Below are 23,310 nucleotides of genomic sequence, written 5' to 3' on the forward strand. Positions count from 1 at the left end.
TTCTGTCAGTTTTCTCAAAATAAGTAGCTCTTGAGGGGTTTCAAACTTATTTTGTTAATTTTATACTAAGACGTTCACAGGCCACATTAAAACAGCTCGCTGGCCGCATTTGGCTCTTAGGCCGCATGTTTGAGGCCCTGATATAGAGGCATGGAGCCAATATCTCATATAGATTCAGTATTCTTTCTGGTGAAACAAGGCATAATACTGTGTCTCATTAGTATTACATAATATTAACTCCCCTGAGAATGAGTCTGTATCCTTGAAGTACACTCGCTGCCATAAAGCTGTTACAACGGCAGTCCTCATGGTTGTATAGCAGTAGTACATTCCAAATGAAGTATAACCTCGTATTATAAATGTTTTGTTAGGTGTTTTTTAACTTGCACTACCAGGAATATTGTCGTAGATGTTGCCAGTCATAGCCAGAGGCAAACTCAGGCTTGACTCACTTTATAAGCTCTGTAGTTAAATACCCTGATGATCAAATGAACTCCAGGGAGATTGCTGTCGTGTTCTGAGGATTCCGTTTGGTAAAATGGAGCCAGTGTCAAAACAGCTTAAGGGTAGTACAGTACTGGGGAACAAACATCATGATGTATGGTCAGGGTAATGAGCTGGAATGCCTAGTCATTCTGAAAATTAAGTACATTAATACAATATCTCAGATCTCTAACTTATTTGAGAGGCAAGCAACTATAACCAGGTTATACTTCTGTATAAAGCTTTTCTGAAATATCTTATTTCTATTAAGTATAAATCATGGAATATTTCAGAAAAGCTTCATAAAGCGTTAAATAAATGTTATGCTTAAATATAATCCAAAGCTACCCTTGTTGCAGAATATTCTTAAGTGTCCCACCATAAAATAAAAGCTCAGTTTCGGAGATATCTGATAATTGATTTGTTTAGTGGCATCAAGCCCATCAGCTCCTAAAAGTGCTTGGTGAATGCTACAGTCTGATAAGTTGAAACCAATGACTGTATATATTAAAACGCTCTATTAGTCTCGCCCCTTCTCCCCCATGTCATTAAAGGTGAGCCTCAGCTGCAAGGCAACAGCCAACTCCCTCGTCTCCTTTCCTTACCCTAAGGGACCTCCAGTCCCAGGAAGGCACCATTCGTAAACAAAGGCCCTGCTCCAATACTTTGAAAGGGCATCCTACCTTCCTCCCCTCAATGCAATCACTGATCAGACTGGGTGGGGGAGAGCTATTTAGAAAAACCTTGGCTTTCACCTACCCACTAGTGTTACACCAGTGATTACCTCAAGGAAAAGAGGAACGAAGGGTGCAATTTGAAAGTATTTGAACAGGGCCTAAGGTTGTCTTGGAGAGCTTGATCTCCAAGGATATGACATAGGATTCAACGGGAGAGGGGGGGAAAAAAACATTCAGGTGTGTATCTCAATCTAATTTCACTTTGCAACATGAAGCACAAGGGGCAATTGGATTGGATGCTTAAATAATTATCTAAAAACTGTAACACCAGTACATGCTTACAGTCAGAATAGATAAGTCTGCTCGCATGCTTCTCTGATTACTTTTGGAAGCTGAGAAATTATTGTGGGTCATTGTGAGATGAGAGGGCGGTTTTAGCCTGGGACAGTGCTAGGTGAGGAGGACCATGGCATCGCCAAGAGGAGCACTGATGGAGGTGCTCAGAGGCCAGTCAACTGAAGGACTGAAGCTCAGGTCCAACGTGGTCCGAGTCTTTGTCAGCTCCACATTTACAGGTGGGTGTATTTTCATAACGGCATGGGCTCAGTATTTTCGTAAAGGTATGGGTTCAGTATTTTCGTAAAGGTATGGGTTCAGTATTTTCGTAAAGGTATGGGTTCAGTATTTTCATTGGAACACGGGCTCAACCTCGCGTTATAACACAAGGCAAATACAGTTGCGGCCAAATATATTGGCACGCTTGCACATAAATAATTTTCTATTCTAAAATAAGTTGAAATTGAAGAAAACCTTTGGTCCCCACACCTTATTGGATTTTCAACATTGCATAACCAATTTTATTTTTTGTAAACTTAAAATAGAAAATAAAGACATGGCATTGACAAAATGATTGGATCCCTGGAGCTAGTATTTGGTTGCACGGCCTTTGGCCAAGAACTTCAGACAAACTCTTCTTGTAGCCGTCAATGAGCTTGCTGCACCTTTCCACTGGCGATTTTGCCCACTTTTCAGCAGCAAACTGCTCCAATTCTTCTGTGATTCAGATCTGGCCAGTCCAGAACAGTCCAGCATCTCTTATTTGAACCATTCCTGCGTCTTTATTGATGTGTGCACCCTGGGGATGGTTCATTATGAAACACAGGACACAGGACTTTTTTTTAACCTAAATGTATACAGGTTTTTCCTCATTGAGATAACATCTCTTTTTCAAGAGAGACCTGGTCCAATAGCAGCAGGGGGAACAAAGCTTCAGACAAAACAACTTACATACCCTAACAACATGAAACAAAACTATATACACATACAGTAAAACAATTAAAAACACAAATGTCTTGACTAAAAAACAGTTGTCCTAAAGTCAATTACACTGTTCTATGATATTTACATCGATGAAGTGTTTAAACTCCACCAACGAGACTAGATCATCACATTTTTTTAATGTTCAGAAGAGAATTCCAGGACCTGAGTAACTAAAACTATTTCTACCAAGACCTGTTCTATTTCTTGGTACTGTTAAAAGAAAATGAGAATGGGACTGTAATTTATATTTATTTAAAAAAAGAACAGAGATAAAATAGTATTTCACCCAATATGGCCTTATAAATCAGTGTATACCAGTGTTGAAGCCTACGCAAGGTCAATGACGACGAGCCAACAGCGCTGTAGAGATCACAATGATGTGTTAGACGTTTTTGATTTGTAATGAACCTAAGGGCCGCATGATATACTGAATCAGGTGCTCTCATGGTAGTGGTTGAGGCCTGCATATATATATATATATATATATATATATATATATAACATCACTAAAATCTAAAACCGGCAGTAATGTACATAGTACCAGCTCCATCCTGGCCTCCAGAGAAAAACAAGCCTTATGCCGGTAATAAAAACCTATTCTCAGCTTGAGCTTCCTTATCAAGTTCTCCACATGAACAGTGAAGCTCAGCTTATCGTCAACCCACACACCCAAATATTTGTACACTTTGACTTGCTCTATAGTATGCCCAGCCAATGTAGCAATGACATGATTAGTAACATGCCTGGCATTTTGTTTTACCTGAAACCAGAACCAGCTTTAAGTCATACAGATTCTGTTGTATGATGTTAAATGCTCTTTGGGCATTTTCAAAAGCTGAAGATAAACTACTACCACTTGAATAAAGATCAGTATCATCTGCATAAAAATGAACATCCGCTGTTTCAATATGATCCCCAATGTTGTTGATATGCAAAATGAACAACAGTAGGCCCAAAATAGAACCTTGCGGAACGCCTGAGCACAACTCTATGGACTCAGATTTACAACCATCCGCCATTACACATTGTGTACAATTTGATAGGTAATTTATAAAACAATCTATAGCATGACCAGTAATTCCACAACATTTTAACCTTTGCACTAACACAGCATGGTCCACAGTGTCAAATGCCTTCGACAAATCAGTAAAGACAGACAAACAATGTAACTTCTTGTCAAGAGCACAGTGGATGTCATTTAAAACCTTCAATGTTGCTGAATCAGTGCTGTGGCCAGACCTAAAGCCTGATTGCATTCCATTTAAGATGTTTTCTTGGAGGTAGGCCTTCAGCTGCCTACTAAGGACTTCAGTATCTTTGACAGTACAGACAATTTTTATATGGGTCGATAGTTGTCAAGTAGCGAAGGATCTCCACCTTTCAAAAGAGGCAGTACAAAAGCAGATTTCCATAACTTGGGGATTTCCTTAACGTCAAGCGTGAGGTTAAAAATACATGTTAAGGGGGAGCAATGATGCCTGCAGCTAGGTGTAGGAAGCAGGGGTCTAGATCATCAGGGCCAGGGGATTTTTTCTATCAATTTATTTCAGGGCTTTACGCACTCCTGAAACAGAGAAGGATGAAAAGGAGAACCTGGTGAAGGAGTGCACAGGGGTGTCAGGTAAATTCATTGGAGGCTCAATTATACCTTTTGACCTTCTCAAATAAACTGCCTGCATCTAGAAAATGCTGATTTTAAGGCTGTCAGAGTGGAGGTTCTCCCAGTTACAATCTGTGTGTCTACCAACAATTGTTTGGATAGCTGTGTATCTCTTTAGCACTCCAAACCTTTCACTACTTGCCAAAATTTGGATGGATTATTTAAATTATCCAAAGTAGATTTCAGGTAGTGGTCTGCTTTCAATTTACGGATCATAGCCACACCCATATTTCGAAGACGTATCACATCCATAACTTATGGTGAAGGCTGAAAACAGCAGTTGGAGGGTATCCCTCAAACATTAAAGAATTAAAGCACTTTGCTGCTGAAAGTGGGCAAATATGCAGTAGAAAGGTACAGCAAGCTCATTGGTAGCTCCAAAAAGCATTTGGTTGGCAGTTATCTAGGCCAAAGGCTGTGCAACCAAATACAAGCTCCGGAGTGCCAATAACTTTGTCCATGCATTTGTCTTTATTTTCTCAATTAAAACTTAAGTTTACAAAAATACAATTCGTTCTGCAATGTTGAAAATCCAATAAGATATGGAGACAGTTTTTTTCAATGGTAACTTATTTTAAAAGAAATAGTGAATTATTTAAGAAAAGTGCAAGGGTGCCAATATATTTGGCCACAACTGAATTTATCAGAGATGTGATTATTCCTTATTTAGCAGATGCTACATCATCACTACAACGGCCCAGCCATTGTATCTGTTTTGAAATAATCATATCCCTAGTTTGTAGGGGCGCAACTTTGGTTTTAGAAGTTGGGAGGACATAACAACCTAACCGACCGTTCAGAGGCGTCCGCATGGTCCTGAAGCACACCGTTGCCTCGTTTTGTATCACATTCCAAGTAAACTGGGGGGGACAAAAATGCAATTTCAGAATGTGGGGCCCTGTCCCCAGTGAAAGTTGTGCCCCTGCTAATTTGTAATCTTTCAGTGAATAGCCTTGTGTTTAGTTTTGGGTAACACTGCAAACCTAGTGTGTTTTCTGACCTGATGTGACCGTTGGCAGATATGAGCAGTGAAAGGAATGCCTTATTGGACAAAACCTATCCTGAACTTCAAGCTTTTTGTCACAGTCTGGGCTTAGTGTTTGAGGTGAGTAGCAGTACATTACGGACCGCCATCAGACACATGTCAATTAATTCTAATTTCATATGAATTCAGAGATCATTATTCGGAGAAGTGTGATATTAGTGTTGTTGGAGGAACTTTTGTATTTAGTTCTATATCCTTAAAGGTTGTGGATATGAGATGGGGTCTCCAGGATGCAATTGCTGTGGACCACATGACCACAGAACTGTGTCTTCTGGAAATCGAGGCTTGCAAGAAAGTATCCGTAGGACCAAGTTTCATTGTAAGTGTTGTTCAATACTGTTCCTCTAGCACAGGGGTCCAACTCCGATCCTGGAGAGCTACAGGCTTTTCTTCTAACCCATGACATGAAATAACTGTGGCCCAGACTGAAGACTGATCATTTGAAACCAGTATCCCATTTGTTCCACGTTGGTTCAATGTAATTCCATTGAAATGATGCGCAAACAATGCTGATTCAACTAGTGTGCCCAGTGGGATGTAAGTGCTGTCTGCTGTGCTGGATCAAAAACCTGCACACCTACTAGCTCGCCAGGACAGGAGTTGGAGAACCCTGCACAAATGTTAATTGGCTCTTCTTTTCCTTGAATTCAATGGTTCTTGAAATATATAATCCCAGCAGGGTGTTATGTGTTTTGATTTAATTTGATTCGACATGTCTCCTTGTTCTCAAGGCTCTGCTGGGAAACCGGTATGGCCACCGCCCTATCCCCCGTGTCCTCCCAGGAAAACAATTTGAGGTGCTGCTGTCCAAGCTACCACAGGACCAGGTGGGGCTTCTCCACCAATGGTTCAGGAAAGACAACAACGCCGTTCCGCCCGTCTACGTTCTTCAGCCAATCACAACTCTGTTGCCCCACTACAATGACCTTCAGCCTGAGAGAAGGCCGCTGCAGGATGACAGTGTCATTTCCTGGCGCTACACAGAGGCTCGATTATTGCAGCTCCTACGCTCTGCGGCAGTGCAGGCTGAAGAAGACGGGGATATAACTGTTGAACAAAAACACCAATTCTTCAAATCTGGTCAGAGCTTGCCAATGTCTTGGACCAGTCATGTTAGAATAGGAGCGAGTTAAAAACCTGTTATGTTCTGCCTTGTGATGTGTAGACAAGTGTTGCTAGATTGAGTCTTGGTGGCTTTCTAGTTACATTTCCACTTAAACTACTATTTATTCGCAATGACTTGGTAGCTTATTTGCTCATTAGCTGTAACTTATTGTAGAAAATCCACATTTTGTAGAACCAATCAACCCATTTTCTGGTGTTCTCCCTCCTCCATAGTGGCGGAGCATGAGATAGAAGAGGGTCTGCGAATGCCAGATGGGGACGAGAGTGAGCCCTCCGCCATCCTCTTTGTGCGGGAGCTACCTCACTTGCGTAAGAAGGACGGCCCGAAGCGGCTGGCCCAGTACATGGATGTGACGGCTGATGGCCTGCTGGATACCGAGGCTCAGGACCTCCTCTCGGGTCTCAAGTCGCGTCTCTTCGCTGCCTCGCCGGGCATCCTCAACCTGCACAGTGTGGAGTTGTGCAAGGGAGCCATCGAGCCCAGCTGCAAGGAGCATGCCCAGTACCTGGAGAGCCTCTGCGAGCAGCTCGTGTCCCAGACGAAGGCCCGCATTGCCAGGAGGGTTGGTGCTGGTTCGCCAGTGGAGGCTGGTACAGTGAGGACCAATGGGGCAACAGGAGGAGATGCAAGTCAGAGGAAGGGGGAAGAGGACAGAGGCTGGGTGCTCCAGGAGCTTAGTCACCACATGGCTTTGAGTGCCGGGAAGTGTTTGGGCGTGTTTCGTGGCAGGGAGGGGCTCCTTGGGAAGATCTGCCTGGCCATGTGGGAGCACACCAACACCCGCCACGCGCCCCTGGTGGTGCATGGACCACCGGGTGTGGGCAAGACAACGCTGCTCTGCAAGCTGGCACAGGAGATGCGTGGCCTCCTGGACCCCAGGGCTGTGGTGGTGCTCAGGTTGCTGGGGACGTCGGCAGAGAGCTCCGACCTGGGCCGTGTCCTCCAGAGTGTCTGTTTCCAGATCTGCTCTGTGTTCAGTTTGCCACCTCCCACCCCGATAACAGCACACACGCGTGAGGACCTGGTGAGGTTTTTCCATGGCCTTCTAGCTGAGGTGTCGGAGCGAGGAGACACACTTCTTCTCATACTAGACTCCCTGGACCAATTGTCCTCGGCCACCCAGGGCCAGAAACTCCACTGGCTACCCAAAGACATCCCCCCCAATGTCCATTTGGTGGTGTCCACCACAGATACAGGCTCTCCAGTTTTGGCTAACCTTCGGAGAACAGTCGAGGTTCCTGGAAATTTCTTTGAAGTAGAACCCCTATCATGTGACCAGGGTAGAGAGATCATGAATGCCTACATGAGGGAAGCGCAACGAAGCCTGACTCCAGAACAGTGTGAAGTGGTACTGTGTAGCTTTCAGCTGAGTGGAAATCCTCTGCATCTGAAGCTACTGCTGGACATGGCCAGGCGATGGGCGTCCTATACCACCGTGACTGACCTGGCTCTGAGCAGCAGTGCACAGGAAGTGATGTCACAGCTACTCCAGGCCCTTGAGGAGAGGCATGGGAAGCAACTGGTCGGCGCAGCTTTGGGATATATCGTTTCTGCGAGGTGAGGTGTTCGTGTGCACACACAGATGCACAGTCCACAGAAGGCTTGTGAGGGGAGGATGGCTCATAATAGCTGGAATGGAGTGAATGGAATGGTATCAAACACATATGTTTGATGTGTTTGATTCCATTTATTTCCATTCCAGCCATTATTATGAGCCCGTCCTCCACAATTAAGATGCCACCAGCCACCTGTGACACACATACACACACCCACACACACCTGTTGCATTAACCTACAATACAACATTGATATTTCAATCAATAGACAGCTGGAATATCAAGCCAGAGTCATACTTTAACCTACAGACAATCCATATCACAAATTCCCAGATCAAAAGCTGCCGTATTTCTCCCCCTTATCATAGGCTCATACATTGGGGTTAGAAATTAAAATCCATCCTTCTATTCATAATGATTTCTTTTCCAAATGATTATTACTCATTCTGTTCTCCAGGGGTAGTCTATCAGAGGCAGAGCTGCGTGATATCTTGTCCCTTGATAACAATGTCCTGGCTGAAGTCTACCAGTACTGGCTTCCCCCCAACCACTCCCTCATCCGCCTCCCCCCTCTACTGTGGGTGCGCCTCAGGCACGACTTGGGAGAACTCCTCGTGGAGGGACAGGCCAATGGCGTCACGGTGCTCGGCTTCCACCACAAGTAAAGATCCTCTCTATATATCTCAGCCAAACAGGTTTAGGGGCTAGTGTTCCAAACCCAGATTAAGACCATTTTTTTGGGCTAAAAATCTATTTTAGTAATGTAGATTTTCCATTGAGCATGCTTCCAGTCCAGTCGTAGGCCTAATCCATGTCCGGGAAACCGGCCAATACTTCTTGTATTGATCTACTTATGGCAGAACTTCCAATCCTGTACTTTGTCTGTGTAATTTAATATGGTAATAGGCTGTTGACTGAAACTGTGCGAGAGAGGTACCAGAGGTCAGAGCAGCAGGCTGACAGACACAGGATCCTTGCTGAGTACTTCTTGGGTAGCTGGAGCCAAGGCCGATTCAAAGCTGTCCTCCTACCTCCACTGAAGACCACATTGGACGCTGACCGCAAGGTAACAGAATGATGGAATTTCAGATCAGTTCCTATGATGACATAGAATAGCACCTCAAAGTACCCTTAGATGTGTTTTCAATAATAATTGGTGTACTCCTCTAGTCATTACAGTGTAAAATAAAAGGGCCAACTCAGATAGTCCTTGTAGCCATTTTGTTAGCTATTTAGCAGCCTTATTGCTTGGGGGATAGAAGCTGTTCAGGAGCCTGTTGGTGTCAGACTTGATGCACCGGTACCGCTTGCCATGCGGAAGCAGAGAGAACAGTCTATGGCTTGAGTGGCTGGAATCATGAACAATTTTTCTGACCTTCCTTTTACACCGCCTGATATAGAGGTCCAGGATGGCAGGGAGCTCAGCCCCAGTGATGTACTGGGCTGTCCGCACCACCCTCTGTCGCGCCATGTGAACAAGGCCTTAGCACCTTAACAGAGTGCCGGCCATGATTTGCAAACCAAGTGCAAACTGATTTTACAGGTAGAATCGCGCGAAAATGTCTGCATTCAGACGTCCACCAGGCTGGTCAACTAAAACGGACTTCCCCGAACAAACGGCAGATGAACGGTAGATCAACATTCGTTGCGGTGTGTGTGGCCCATTTGAGCTGGATAGAAGTCTCGGATGCTCAGGGCCTTTTTACAGGGAGCACAATACAACAACAAAAATAAATAAGAACTGAAGCGAAGGAAGAAAAATTGATAGAGACGCACAAGAGGACATGTTTTCCACTTAATGAAATGGACGACGCTTTTGATACCACCGTGAAGCTAACCGAACGTGTTTCCATAGTGAAAATGTTTCCGCGGGTTAGTTGTGTCGTGTTGAATCATTAACGTACACCTGTCTACTCTCTCCCCTGGCATGTTGCCAAGGTGCCCCCTCAGCCCCTGTGGTTCGCTGAAGGAGTGGCAAATGTCAAGAAGCTGCAGGAGCTGCCCTACCACCTCCTCCACGCAGGCCTCTGGGAGGAGCTGCGCCAGGAGGTCATTGGTAAGGCCACATGCCCCAAGGGAGTGCAAAAGTCAATGGTGGGAAGAGCCAATACTGGCAGACAGACTTGGCTGATTTGAATTCTCTTATTGTTGATGTCAGCAAGTTGTCTTACTGTGTATGATGATGTCATATTACGAAGTCTACCTTTAAGCTGCGACTCTTTGCCCCACAGGCAGTAGTGAGTGGCTGTACTGTAAGACTCTGACCTGTGGCGTGGCCAGTGTCATTGAGGACCTGACCCTCTGCACCGAGCTCATGGACTGCCCCGAGACTCAACTGATCCGAGACACTTTCATTCTCCTCAAGCCCACCCTGGACTTTCTAGATGGACAGATGGGTCAGATGGGTCGGGGGGGTGGTATCGTAGACGAGTGCTACATGTTCAGTTAATGCATGTTCTGTTGGGTTTAAATCTGCCCGGTTCCAGATAAAGTAGCTGGATCACTATTTCACAGATTTACGAGCAATGCAAAAATTCATAGATCAAAAGAGAACGAGTGCTAACTGTAGGGTAGGTTATTGATGATTCTAGTCCCTCTGGCTTGGAACCAGAAACATTGACATTATACTTGGATGGGTGAGTGGTTGGGTGATACTGTATCAGGAGAGCCTTCTCTTCACACTGTCTCACCAAACATCTCACTCCGTTCTAATACTATGTTTCCTCTCCAAAGACCCCTCCCTCTTCTACACAGAGGTCTTGGCCAGGCTCCACTCCTTCGCTGAGATGTACCCTTCACTGATAGGACGACTCTGCTGCCAGTGTCACGACTGGCTCTCATGCTGTCCCGACCCCATCCTGGTCCCCAAGTGCACCTTCCTCCAGCCTCCAGGGGGAGCGCTAAAGACAACGCTTGCTGGTTTCCAGAAAGGTTTGTACACATAGTGTAGAATATGCCTGTTCATTGCAATTGAGTCCAGGAGTAGGATGACGAAGCCACCAGATGCTGATCTAAGGTCAGTCTGTATTTCACATCTCCAATGGTTTAAGTTAGGATATGGGATAGGTAAGCTGATCTTACGTCTATGCTTAAGGGCAACTTCTTGTCTGTCTATCTGAAGGGGTCACAGCTCTGGATGTTTGCCCAGAGAGAGGGCTCCTGCTGGCAGGCTCAGAGGGTGGGATGGTGATTGCCTGGGACCTCAATGATCTAGAGGTCATCCAAACCTTAGTGGGACACACAGGTGAGGGCGAGTGTGTGTGTGTGCGCATGTGTGTATTTCTAAGGAAAGGTATTTGAGTTTGTAATTAATCACTGTCAAGCGTATCCACATTCTGCTTATTCTTGCAAATTCTTTCTCTGTGTGTCTACTTATTTATGCTCTTCAGCTAAGGTGCTATCAGTGAGAGTGATTGACAGCGGTGCTCACTGTCTCTCATTGGCTGCTGACGGCACTCTGAGGAGGTGGAGCCTGCTGAGTGGCAGGCAGCTGTACTGTACCCAGGAGGCGGTGTCCATTAACTCCTTACCTTCCACCACACACATCCATGTGTCCGAGGAGAGGGCGCTTATCTTCACCCACTCTGGAGGCCAAGTATGACATACATGTGAAGGGGTTAATTGTGTTTCTATCAAATACATTTTCTTTGAGGAATTTTCCTTCAAATGCATCTTTTCAATCATTCTGTTTCCAACCTTTTTTTATATTTACAGTATGTACTCCCCACAAATATGATCATCTGCCATTTAACCAAAGTAAAGCTTCTGCTTTACCTGCAGGTGAAAGTATGGCATCTTAACACCACAGAACTACTCTTCCAAGTCAAAGATACCGGTGTCTCCATTATTCTTGGGTTATTGAACGGAATGGTCGTCTCCCTCTCAGACGGAGGACTTGTCACATTTTCCCACCCGTCCGCCGAGGACAAGACAGCGCAGATACATTTGGAAAACTCTTCACATAGTTTGACCCTGACGGCAACCCTTACACTGCAAAAACATGGCCGACTACTTATAGCATCAAAGGAGGGCTTCCTCTATCAGGTACAGATTGTCGAAACATGTCCTGGAGGAGGATGATTCAATTTCCTATAGATAGATAAACTATATTTCTGATTTTAATGGCATAATTGGTTTCTCATCGCATTCTGTTCGACCATCTGTCATTTGTAGGTTTCCAGCACTGTACAGGGCAGACAGTCACAGTGGACTCTGAGACAGACAGTCACAGAGCTTCCAGTCTGTGCAACCTTCCTCTCTGCCTCAGATGACGAAGGGATACTTTTGGCAGGTAGCATTACTATAAGTACAGGAGGACCTTAGTGTCAATGCCATTCATGGGGTTCCTCCTATGTAGCCTACCTTTGTGTCTCTATGGTTCATCGGGTTGGAGTAGAGTTTCATTCCCATATGGGCCACATACCGTGCATTCGGTAAGTATTCAGACTACTTTACTTTTTCCACATTTTGATACAATAAAGCCTTATTCTAAAATTGATTTAAATCGTTTTTTCCCCCTCATCGATCTAAACACAATACCCCATAATGACAAAACAAAAATAGTTTTTTTGAAATGTTTGAAAATGTGTGGCTGTGTGCTTAGGGTCGTTGTCTTGTTGGAAGGTGAACCTTCGCCCCAGTCTGAGATCCTAAACACTCTGGAGCAGGTTTTCATCAAGGATCTCTCTGTACTTTGCTCCATTCATCTTTCCCTTGATCCTGACTAGTCTCCCAGTCCCTGCTGCTGAAAAACATCCCCACAGCATGATGCTTCCACCACCATGTTGCCCCTTAGGGATTGTGGCAGGTTTCCTCCAGACGTGACACTGGGCATTCAGGCCAAAGAGTTCAATCTTGGTTTCATCAGACAAGAGAATCTTGTTTCTCGTGGTCAGTGTCCTTTAGGTGCCTTTTGGCAAACATGCCTTTTACTGAGGAGTGGCTTCCATCTGGCCACTCTACCATAAAGGCCTGATTGGTGGAGTGTTGCAGAGATGGTTGTTCTTCTGAAAGGTTCTCACATTTCCACAGAGGAACTCAGGAGCCCTTTCAGAGTGACCATCGGGTTCTTGGTCATCTCACTGACCAAGGCCCTTCTCCCCCGATTGCTCAGCTTGGCCGGGCGGCTAGCTCTAGGAAGAATCTTGGTGGTTACAAACTTCTTCCATTTAAGAATGATGGAAGCCACTGTGTTCTTGGGGACCTTCAATTCTGCAGAAATGTTTGGGTACCCTTCCCCAGATCTGCACCTTGACACAATCCTGTCTCGGAGCTCTACGGACAATTCCTTCGACCTCATGGCTTGGTTTTTGCTCTGACATGCACTGTCAGCTGTGGGACCTTATATAGACAGGTGTGTGCCTTTCCAAATCATGTCCAATCAATTGAATTTACCACAGGTGGACTCCAATCAAGTTGTAGAAACACCTCAAGGATGAACAATGGAAACAGGATGCACCTGAGATCAAATCGAGTCTCATAGCAAAGGGTCTGAATACTTATGTAAATAAGGTATTTCTGCTTTTTTATAAATTAGCAAAAATGTCTAAAAACCTGTTTTTGCTTTGTCATTATGGGGTATTGTGTGTAGATTGATGAGGAAAAAAACATATTTCATCCGTTCTAGAATAAGGCTGTAACGTAACAAAATGTGGAAAAAGTCCAGGGGTTTGAATACTTTACGAATGCACTGTATAGCCTGGTCCTAGATTAGCTCATGCTGTCTTGCTGTCTTGCTGACTTCTTGACTATGGGAATTAGCAAGACAGCACAAACAGATCTGGGACCAGGCTAGGCCACATATACTGAATGTGCTAACTGTAAAAGTGTCTGGCAAATGACTATTATATACAGTAATATTCATATCATTACAGGCTGTGAGAGGACACTGGTCCTTTTCCATAGAGAGTCAGACTGTGTCCAGAGCTTCCTGGATCTGCACCATGAGGACACGGTGTTGTGTGCCTGTGTGTCGAGCGACAGCAGAGTGGTCGTCTCAGGCTCTGAGGACCAGACAATACGGGTCAGTATTGGTTTATTGGTACCCATGAAAATGATGCACTTGTATAAAACTTGTTTCTAGACTGTAATGTAGTTATTGATTATTATTGATAATAGATGGCATTGATATAGATGGCAATATAGATGATATAGATGGCAAGTCACATACTGGGCTTATTCAAAGAAGTCACTTGTTCACAATGATGAACTTTGAACTAAATGTCTTAGCTTGATCTCAGATCTGTTTGTGCGTTTTTGCCAACTGCTATGGTCATTGGTATAGCTATAACTTTGATGAAACATCCCTAGATAATGTGGCTTTGTGAAATCCTACGTTTCTAAATTGTGCCCCAAATATACACTGAGTATATTGAGTTGCACTGCCAATGCTTCCCATAGTTGTGTCAAGTTAGCTGGATGTCCTTTGGGCGGTGGATCATTCTTGATAAACACGGGAAACTGTTGAGCGTGAAAAACACAGCAGCGTTGCAGTTCTTGACACAAACCGGTGCGCCTGGCACCTACTATTTGGTAAGACAGCACAAACAGATCTGGGACCGGGCTAACATTGATCCGCTCTGCTTTTTACAGGTGTGGTCTATAACCACGGGAAACCTCCTTGACTTTTTCCTTGGCATGGATGCGCCTGTCACCACTCTGGCTCTGTATGAGGGCACTGTCGTCTCAGCCTCCTCCTCAGCCTACTACCTGAAGCTGTGGCATCTGCCCTCACCCAACGACCCTCAGCAGAGACCCAAAGGCTGCATTCCAGCCGGATGCCCTCAGGTTGCCCTCACTAAAGATGGCGACACGGTGTACTATGTTAGAAATGTAGGCCAGAAAGAAGTGATTACATGGAATTGTCACACAGGTAAAAATGCATATGTGCACCTTATGTTTGGGTGAAAAATATGAACTACGTGAAAATTGTCAAGCAAAAGTTCATAGGGATATATTTATCATAGAGAAAGAATAAGAAATAATGTTACAAATGTGAGTGTATAATGTGAACCTAGAGGGGCTAACAGCCATGTCTCATTGTATGTTTTCAATATCCACATGCAACATGGAGAATAATTGCTTGCATTTGACAATGGGGGTCTGTTAAAGAGAATCTCTCTCCTGTTTGTCTCAGGCTCTTCCACTGACACCATGGCCGTCTCTGCTGAGGTGTGCTGCCTAGAGCTGGCCCAGCACAAGAAACTCCTCTTCTGTGGCCTCACGACTGGCACGGTCCTCATCTACCCCCTAGCCTTCCCCAAAGAGACCCTGTGCATCCCACCTCCTGAGAACCTGCCCACGGTGCGCTGCATGGCCATCGGCGGCCAGGAGAAGCACATGGCCGTGGCCTACGAGGACTCAGTGTGTCTGTTCGAGATCACGACCAGGGACAGTTTCCCCAGCGTGGAGGGGCCCTCCGCGAGGTTTGCCCTCTCCCTGCTCCACTCACCCGTCTCCTCCATGGCCCTGCTTCCAGACTGTAGGCTGCTGTACGGGACAGCCTGCGGGGAGGTCTGTAGCATGATTACCCATGATGCTCTGTAGGCCTACAAGATATTTGGTTTTAACTTAGTAAAGATGTTGCTGAAGCTAACATTGTGTCCTGTCTCCTTATTTAATATAAGGTCACCATGTACGACTTCAAGTCCGCCTCAACCGCCACCCTGGATAGCCACCGCAGCAGGGTCAACTGCGTGACGACCAGCAACTGGGGGACGCACGCCCTAGTGGGCTCAGAGGACGCCGTGCAGAGGCTGTGGGGGCTGACCCCCCTGGTGCTGGATCACACCATGGAGTACAAGGTCAGAGGTTGAAGGTCAACGGTCTAGTCAGGGAGAATCTATTTTTCAGACACACCTCAGGTTGACTCATTGACATAAATGTGTTTGTACCTTTTGAAATATAGGGGTTCTTGTTTGAAGGGGTTCTCTGTGCAGCGTTCTCTGAGAGTGACAAGCACGTCTTCACTGGATCACAGGATAGAACTATTAAAGTCTGGGATGTTGCTAGTGGTATGTGCTCACAACATTTTTCTATTTGAGTTTTTTTGAGAATTTTACATTGTTTGTTTACTACTATTAGGAATAAATGTTGCTCGCTGCTATTTCAAACCATATATCAAACCCATATTGGTATACACAAATGAACACTAAATATTATGTATCCTTTTTTTGTCCCAGGGAGTCTGTTATTCGTCCAGTACGTCTACGCTCCTGTCACCAAAATGTTGACCTACAGGAATGGCTTCGTGGCAATCTCCCAGCTGGGCTACGTCATCAAGGAAGGATTCCGCTGTCCGGATGACGTCTGTCCGGAATACAACCCACTCCGGAACGTCAACGCACAGTACAGGGTCACGTCCCGGCAGAAGAGTGCAGACAGCCCTCACAGCGTCATCACAGAGATCCCTGAGTACAATCCTGCTCAGTTTAACTTCATGGCCCTGATGCTCAAGAGCAAACCCTCTCACTCATGCCAGCTGTTGTAAGGAAACTGACATAACATAAGACATAGTGTCAATTGTAGAGATCTAGCGTCATATAAGGTTCTAAGGTGTGCTGCCACTGTATACAGTAAGTTGAGTTTAGTTTCCCACACTGAATTATATGAAAATAGGGGCTATGTCTGTCAGCTCAATTCACTTGCTTTAAATCAGCTATGCACATTACTTATTATAAAACATTCTATGAAATGTAGGAATTTGTATTAGCACATGTTCATCACATGGCACGTAGAGATGACAAATATACAAACTGTTACAAAATGCAGTGATTATGTGTAAAAGCATCAATATACAGAACATTTAAGGGCTAGTTGCTGTACAAAGCACACATATACACCGAGTGTACAAAACATTAGGAACACCTGCTCCTTCCATGACATAGACTGACCAGGTTAATCCAGGTTTAAGCTGTGATTCCTTATTGATGTCACGGTTGTTGTAAGAGATGGACCAAGGCGCAGCATTTGTTGAGTTCCACATATTTATTTAAAGTGAAACTACTTCAACCAAAACAATAAACAAGCAACACTACGTGGTGAAACAAGCACCAACATAAACAATATCCCACAAACACAGGTTGGAAAAATGGCTACCTAAATATGATCCCCAATTAGAGGCAACGATTACCAGCTGCCTCTAATTGGGAACCATACAAAACACCAACATAGAAATATTGAAATAGAACACCCCCTAGTCACGCCCTGACCTACTACACCATAGAGAACCAAGGGCTCTCTATGGTCAGGGCGTGACACTTGTTAAATCCACTTGTCATGGAAATTACCACCAGGGACTCAGTCAAACATTAAATTACTCATTCTTTATTATCAGCAAGCTGGAGAGGTTCCAACCAACTTAATGCACCATAGTACACGTTGGTCGGGAGATCTGCCGGGGCAGTCCCGTTAGTTCTCTATTAGTTATATTTGCATGATTTAGCTTATTCATAATTAATTCATCATTAACGTTTAGTTCATGCATGTGACCGACCAATACCTCACAAGGCTTCTTCTCACCAAGCTAAGACCTTGAAACTGAGATACCCCTTTCGATTCTCAAAGCAATGTTCTGGGCATACTGCCAAATTGCTTATACTGATTGTGAGGATACCTCCCAGGCACGATCAATCAGTCAAATTGGTTCTTAGAAAAGCAAACCATAAAATGTTCCTTCACACACTTAAATCAGTGTAGATGAAGGGGAGGAGAGAGGTTATATAAGGATTTTTAAGCCTTGAGACAATTGAGACATGGATTGTGTATGTGTGCCATTGAGGGTGAATGGGCAAGACAAAAGATTGTCTTGCCTTTGAACGGGGTAAGTAGGTGCCAAGCTCACTTGTGTGAGGGTATCAAGAACTGCAATGTTGCTGGTTTTTTCATGCTCAACAGTTTCCTGTGTGTATCGAGAATGGTCCACCGCCCAAAGGACATCCAGCCAACTTGACACAACTGTGGGAAGCATTGGAGTCAACATGGGCCAACATCCCTGTGGAATGCTTTCGACACCTTGTAGAGTCCATGCCCCGACAAATTGAGGATGTTCTGAGGTCAAAAGGGGGTGTGTCTCAATATTAGGAAGGTGTTCCTAATGTTTTGTACACTCTGTGTAGAAAGGTTCATATATTGTAGAATGCTAAAATAAAATAATCTGACATTTCCTGATGTTGGAAATCATATATTTAATAGTTAACTTCTATGGGCTAGGTGGGACGTTTGTGTCCCACCCTAGTCAACAGCCAGTGGAATCACGTGGCGTGAAATACAAATACCTCAAAAATGCTATAACTTCAATTTCTCAAACATATGACTATTTTACACCATTTTAAAGACAAGACTCTCGTTAATCTAACCACATTGTCCAATTTCAAAAAGGCTTTACAGCGAAAGCAAAACATTAGATTATGTCAGGAGTGTACCCTGTCAAAAATAATCACACAGCCATTTTCAAAGCAAGCATATATGTCACAAAAACCAAAACCACAGCTAAATGCAGCACTAACCTTTGATGATCTTCATCAGATGACACTCCTAGGACATTATGTTATACAATACATGCATGTTTTGTTCAATCAAGTTCATATTTATATCAAAAAACTGCTTTTTACATTAGCATGTGATGTTCAGAACTAGCATACCCACCGAAGACTTCCGGTGAATTTACTAAATTACTCATGATAAACGTTGACAAAATACATAACAATTATTTTAAGAATTATAGATACAGAACTCCTTTATGCAAACGCTATGCCCGATTTTAAAATAGCTTTTCGGCGAAAGCACATTTTAGAATATTCTGAGTACATAGCTCGGCCATCACAGGCTAGCTAATTTGACACCCACCAAGTTTGGGGCTTACTAAACTCAGAAAAATTGGATTACCTTTGCTGTTCTTCGTCAGCATGCACTCCCAGGACTTCAACAACAAATGATGTTTTGGTTCCAAATAATCCATAGTTATATCCAAATACCTCAGTTTTGTTTGTGCGTTCAGGTCACTATCCAAAGGGTAACGCGCAAGCGCATTTCGTGACAAAAAAATTCAAAATATTCCATTACCGTACTTAGAAGCATGTCAAACGCTGTTTAAAATACATTTTTATGCTATTTTTCTCGTAAAATAGCGATAATATTCCAACCGGGCAACGTTGTATTCATTCAAAGGCTGAATGAAAAAAATGGAGAAGTCTCGTGAACGCGCATCTCAGTCTCACTGTCCCCAGGCTGACCACTTACAAACTCTGCTGCTGTACTTTGCCCAGAGACAGCAGACACCCCATTCCACTTTCTGGTGGCTTTAGAGAGCCAATGGAAGCCTTAGAAAGTGTCACGTTACAGCACAGATGCTGTATTTTTGATAGAGATGCAACAGAAGGACAACAAATTGTCAGACAGGGCACTTCCTGTATGGAATCTTCTCAGGTTTTGGCCTGCCATATGAGTTCTGTTATACTCACAGACAACATTCAAACAGTTTCAGAAACTGTAGAGTGTTTTCTATCCAAATCGACTAATAATATGCATATTCTCGTTTCTGGGCAAGAGTAGTAACCAGTTTAAATCGGGTGAGTTTTTTATCCGGCCGTGAAAATACTGCCCCCTAGCCCCAACAGGTTAATGTCTTTGCCTTCCGGCGCTCTCTTGAACAACCTTTTGACATTAAAGTACAGAGATTCACAGTGCGTACAGACTACTTCTGTTCAAAGTTGTTGCTAAACAACTCCAATGGACCAAGAGGAGGGCCCTCTCATTTGTTATTGAAGTCCCAGGAAGCAGGGTACCAAACATTACTGTCTCGTCTTTCTCTAGTGAAGGAAGGCTCTCTTCCACCATCTTGTTTTCCCCTCTGTTGGACCTTCTTTATGGAAACACCTGGCAAGATGCCAAGGTGATCATACATGGCTTGCAAGAAAAAGGCACAAAAACTTGCTACGTGATGAGAAATAAGTATGGGCATTCTACAAACATGCCTACAATCACTCATATTTTCAAGTCCTTTTGAAAGCACCGTCTTTCTGTTTATTTAGAAAGCATCGCCTTTCTTTTTTTGTATAGACAATTTACCAAAAAAAAAATCATCTTTAACATAAGATAACCAACATATTACAAAAAAACACACATGCAAAACTCAAATACATATTTAAATTATATGCTTTTTCATGGTCATGATTATTTTAAGTGTCCTTAAAGAAACACAAGACTCGTTCCCATATCTTTTTGGAGTCTGTATTATTTTTCTCCAGCCTCTTTGCTAACATGATTTCATGCAATGTTTTAATCAACATGTTCATCCACTCCGTAAACACTAGCTCATTAGTGCTTTTCCAATGTAAAGCATTGCCTTCCTGTTCTCTGTGACTTGTGTAGCTTCCTATGTGTTTCTGCTTGTTCTCAACTGAACTTATACTGTATATCTTGAAATGTGATTAAATATATTATTGGAGAGCTAATCTAATTGTGTTTATGGCCCCTCTGCAGCTGACAATTCATTAAAAATGTACATGATATAATTGTATATTTGTACATGCCATCTTACATTTTAGTCATTTAGCAGACACTCTTATCCAGAGCGACTTACAGTAGTGAATGCATGCCCCCGTGGGAATCGAACCCATAACCCTGGCGTTGCACACACCATGCTGCCGTTGCAAACACCATGCTCTACCAACTGAGCCACAGGGAATGGTCCTGCATACAGTTGATTCCTAATGACTTGAAATTGACATTTGTTGCCTTAACTGGGGCATAAAGACATCCAGAGCAAGTAAAAACAAATATATTTAAATTGGACTGCTAAATTGTATTGCACTCGAAAGGGATTTGCACTTGCCTGATCTGCACTTCTCTGGGATCGACTATGTTTGGAATATCCAGCCAAGCAAACTAAACATGTTTTTCTCAATCATATTCAAATGTGAACTACTGAGCCATGTCTTACCCCTAAGCAGAGCAGACCACGGTAATCCCCCCATTAAGAAGAGGTTCTGTCTCCCCTACCACACAACCTTATCCAGGCAGCCAGCGGTGTACACGCTCGCCCCTGCCAAACTCCGCTCCATACTCTGGGCCTCATAGCCACACATGGTGTTGAACACTGTCTGTGGAAATACCGTGGATATAACAGTCGTAAGCATGACTGTTGGGTGTGCAGAATTTTGTTCCGGTCTTGCTCTAAAACCCCTGATTCTGATACAAAGCCAACTCATGAATTATAGTGAATAAACTTGATTTAAACATTTCCAGGTTTAGATTGAGTTGCTTCACTGCAGTTCCGTCATTCTGTTCTATGATAGTAGGTTGTGCTAAATTGCTCTTGGATTCAGCTAATACAGGAAGTATTTCAGCAGTCCGCTGTCCATTGTTCTGTCAGTATGCAGTGCGTAGTGTTGTGCTCTATTTCTTCTAATTTCATTATCATAGCAAAGGTTGTTCCCAAAGGTCATTTATATACTGTAATTCTTTAGTAATTAGTACATTATTAATGATTAATGTGATGCCCCTCTCCCCATTTAATGATCATGTTATAATATAGTAATATTTTCATTTAGCGGACTCTTTTATCCGAACACACCAATACACAAATACTCTGTATATGAGGCCCATAACGAAATCAAATCCACAATTCTAGTAATTCTATTTATATGGCCAGTACCATGCTCCAACCAACTGAACCAGTGTAATTAACCTGTTTCAAGTCCAAATCATCCCGATTGCCTTTTTCATCAACTTTTCAGTCCTCTCCAAAACCTGAAAGAACATCAGAAAACATCTCAGTGATCTCTGATACCTACAAGCAAATTCATTTCATTTTGGTGGAACTTTTATACTAAATGGTGGCATGCAGAGAATTGCAGGGGATGCAATTCTCAGCAAAATACCGGCTTTCAGGGTCCTAACATTACCTTGTCAGTGAATAGGAATCCAAGCACTGCAGCTGCAATCTGCAGGAGGATTGAAACCAATATCCCTAAAAACGGACAACAGAAATGATATTTCAACCTTGTAGTAGGCTAGGACAGTTGCAAGACATGATGGCATTACTTACTTTCTGCAATCACCATAAAGACAACTACAGTGTTGAGATAATTACAGGTACTACTATTTACCATCGTCTATCTATGGCTTTCCAATATACAGAAAGCAATATTGTATGTATGGCTAGGTCACAGTGATATTGTAAACAATGGTCTTAAGCAAGGAGCGACTCACTGTCTTCAGTAGGCAGCTTCGATTGCGCAATGATCCAAAACGCCCAAAGAAGGTGAATCTAAACATTGAGGCAACGATGATCAGCAAGATTGCTGGGTCAGTGGTCAGTGTCCACAACATCTGTGGCAAAACACACACACCTATTTAATAGTCGCCCATCATTGAGTTTATTTTGCCATTGAAAATGTACATTTCACTACCTATTATTTAGATTGACGCCTGACTTTTCTCTTTGGCAACCTTGGCATAGATTCCTACTGCTATAAGAACAGCACTGGATGCCTGGGAAAAGGAGTGTTAAAATCATTGTCATATGTACAGCATGCAGTTATGTTTACAAACTTGTATTACAGTACGTCCATTATAGCCCCACTAGGTGCATGTGACTAATGAAAGTAATCATTTAGAACGGCCAATCATTTTGAATTCCGTGTAGGTGGGCTGTAATTCACAGAATAATCAATAAACACATCAGGCTTGTTGCTATAGTTTGTCATCATACGTTAATCATATGTTAATTCCTTGTCGATCATCAAACATTTCTGTACAAAAGCCAATGATAAAAGCCTGCACTCCTTTTTTTGTATTTGTGTTGAGCTCTTGCCAGTAAGTGCACTTGATTCAGAAGCCCTACGCACCGTGAAAGTGTTCCCTTTTTTAACCATTTCACTTATCTGAAATCTGAAATGACAAACTCCGCCTACCCTGCAGACCGGGAGATCTGTGGCTAAATCGAGTGCGCATACTGTCCTGGCCAATCGGATAGCTCAAATCACCGTGCCTACTGTGCTTACAAAGCCCCGGCCAATGCAAAGTTTGATACTAGCCTGTGTAAGATTTAATAACTTTTAAAACCATTTAAACTTTCAAACATAGCCTGTGTAAAATCATTTAAAGTTGCAATTAGGTACTGGATTTGATTTTATTAACTAGGCAAGTCAATAACGGCCTAGTTGTAAAGCCCCCCGGCCAAACCCTCCCTTTAACTGACGTCGAATAACCTGTATTCCTCCTATTGGTTTCCTAACCCGGACTACGCTGGGCCAATTGTGTGCCGCCCTATGGGACTCCAGATCACGGCCGGTTGTAACACAGCCCGGGATCGAACCCGGGTCTGTAGTGACGCCTCTGGTAGACCGCTGCGCTACTCGGGAGGCGTAAGTGTACCTTTCCCTAAACGTAACAATTTGTGTGAACGCAAAACTGACCTTAGATCATTGTCTAAGGGCAAC

General features: G+C 43.6%; 1 protein-coding gene and 1 long non-coding RNA gene across 2 annotated transcripts; both read left to right on the forward strand.

Annotated features, from left to right (window-relative positions):
- The first annotated feature begins 1,442 nt into the window (after positions 1–1,442).
- Positions 1,443–16,563, forward strand: nwd1 (NACHT and WD repeat domain containing 1). Its single transcript, XM_029708384.1, has 20 exons — positions 1,443–1,735; positions 5,160–5,245; positions 5,388–5,504; positions 5,917–6,265; positions 6,524–7,868; positions 8,325–8,528; positions 8,774–8,933; positions 9,806–9,923; positions 10,099–10,263; positions 10,601–10,798; positions 10,989–11,111; positions 11,257–11,462; positions 11,648–11,911; positions 12,041–12,158; positions 13,741–13,889; positions 14,459–14,738; positions 15,003–15,379; positions 15,493–15,669; positions 15,774–15,879; positions 16,048–16,563. The coding sequence occupies exons 1-20, from the start codon at positions 1,627–1,629 to the stop codon at positions 16,353–16,355; spliced, it is 4,959 nt and encodes a 1,652-aa protein (XP_029564244.1). The 5' UTR covers positions 1,443–1,626; the 3' UTR covers positions 16,356–16,563.
- A 1,343-nt stretch (positions 16,564–17,906) lies between these two features.
- On the forward strand, positions 17,907–20,319 carry LOC115158988 (uncharacterized). The gene is made up of 2 exons (XR_003868799.1): positions 17,907–18,057; positions 19,483–20,319. It is a non-coding gene; the product is annotated as an uncharacterized LOC115158988 (long non-coding RNA).
- Positions 20,320–23,310: the final 2,991 nt, after the last annotated feature.

Source organism: Salmo trutta, chromosome 22 (genome assembly GCF_901001165.1).
Source record: "Salmo trutta chromosome 22, fSalTru1.1, whole genome shotgun sequence".
NCBI lineage: Eukaryota > Metazoa > Chordata > Actinopteri > Salmoniformes > Salmonidae > Salmo > Salmo trutta.

Bases quoted from the DNA above. Each gene is read 5' to 3' on its own strand.
- nwd1 (XM_029708384.1), top strand. From the start codon at position 1,627: ATGGCATCGCCAAGAGGAGCACTGATGGAGGTGCTCAGAGGCCAGTCA. The intron at 5,246-5,387 runs GTGAGTAGCAGT...ATATCCTTAAAG, and splicing joins GTCTGGGCTTAGTGTTTGAG to GTTGTGGATATGAGATGGGG. The intron at 13,890-14,458 runs GTCAGTATTGGT...TGCTTTTTACAG, and splicing joins CTGAGGACCAGACAATACGG to GTGTGGTCTATAACCACGGG.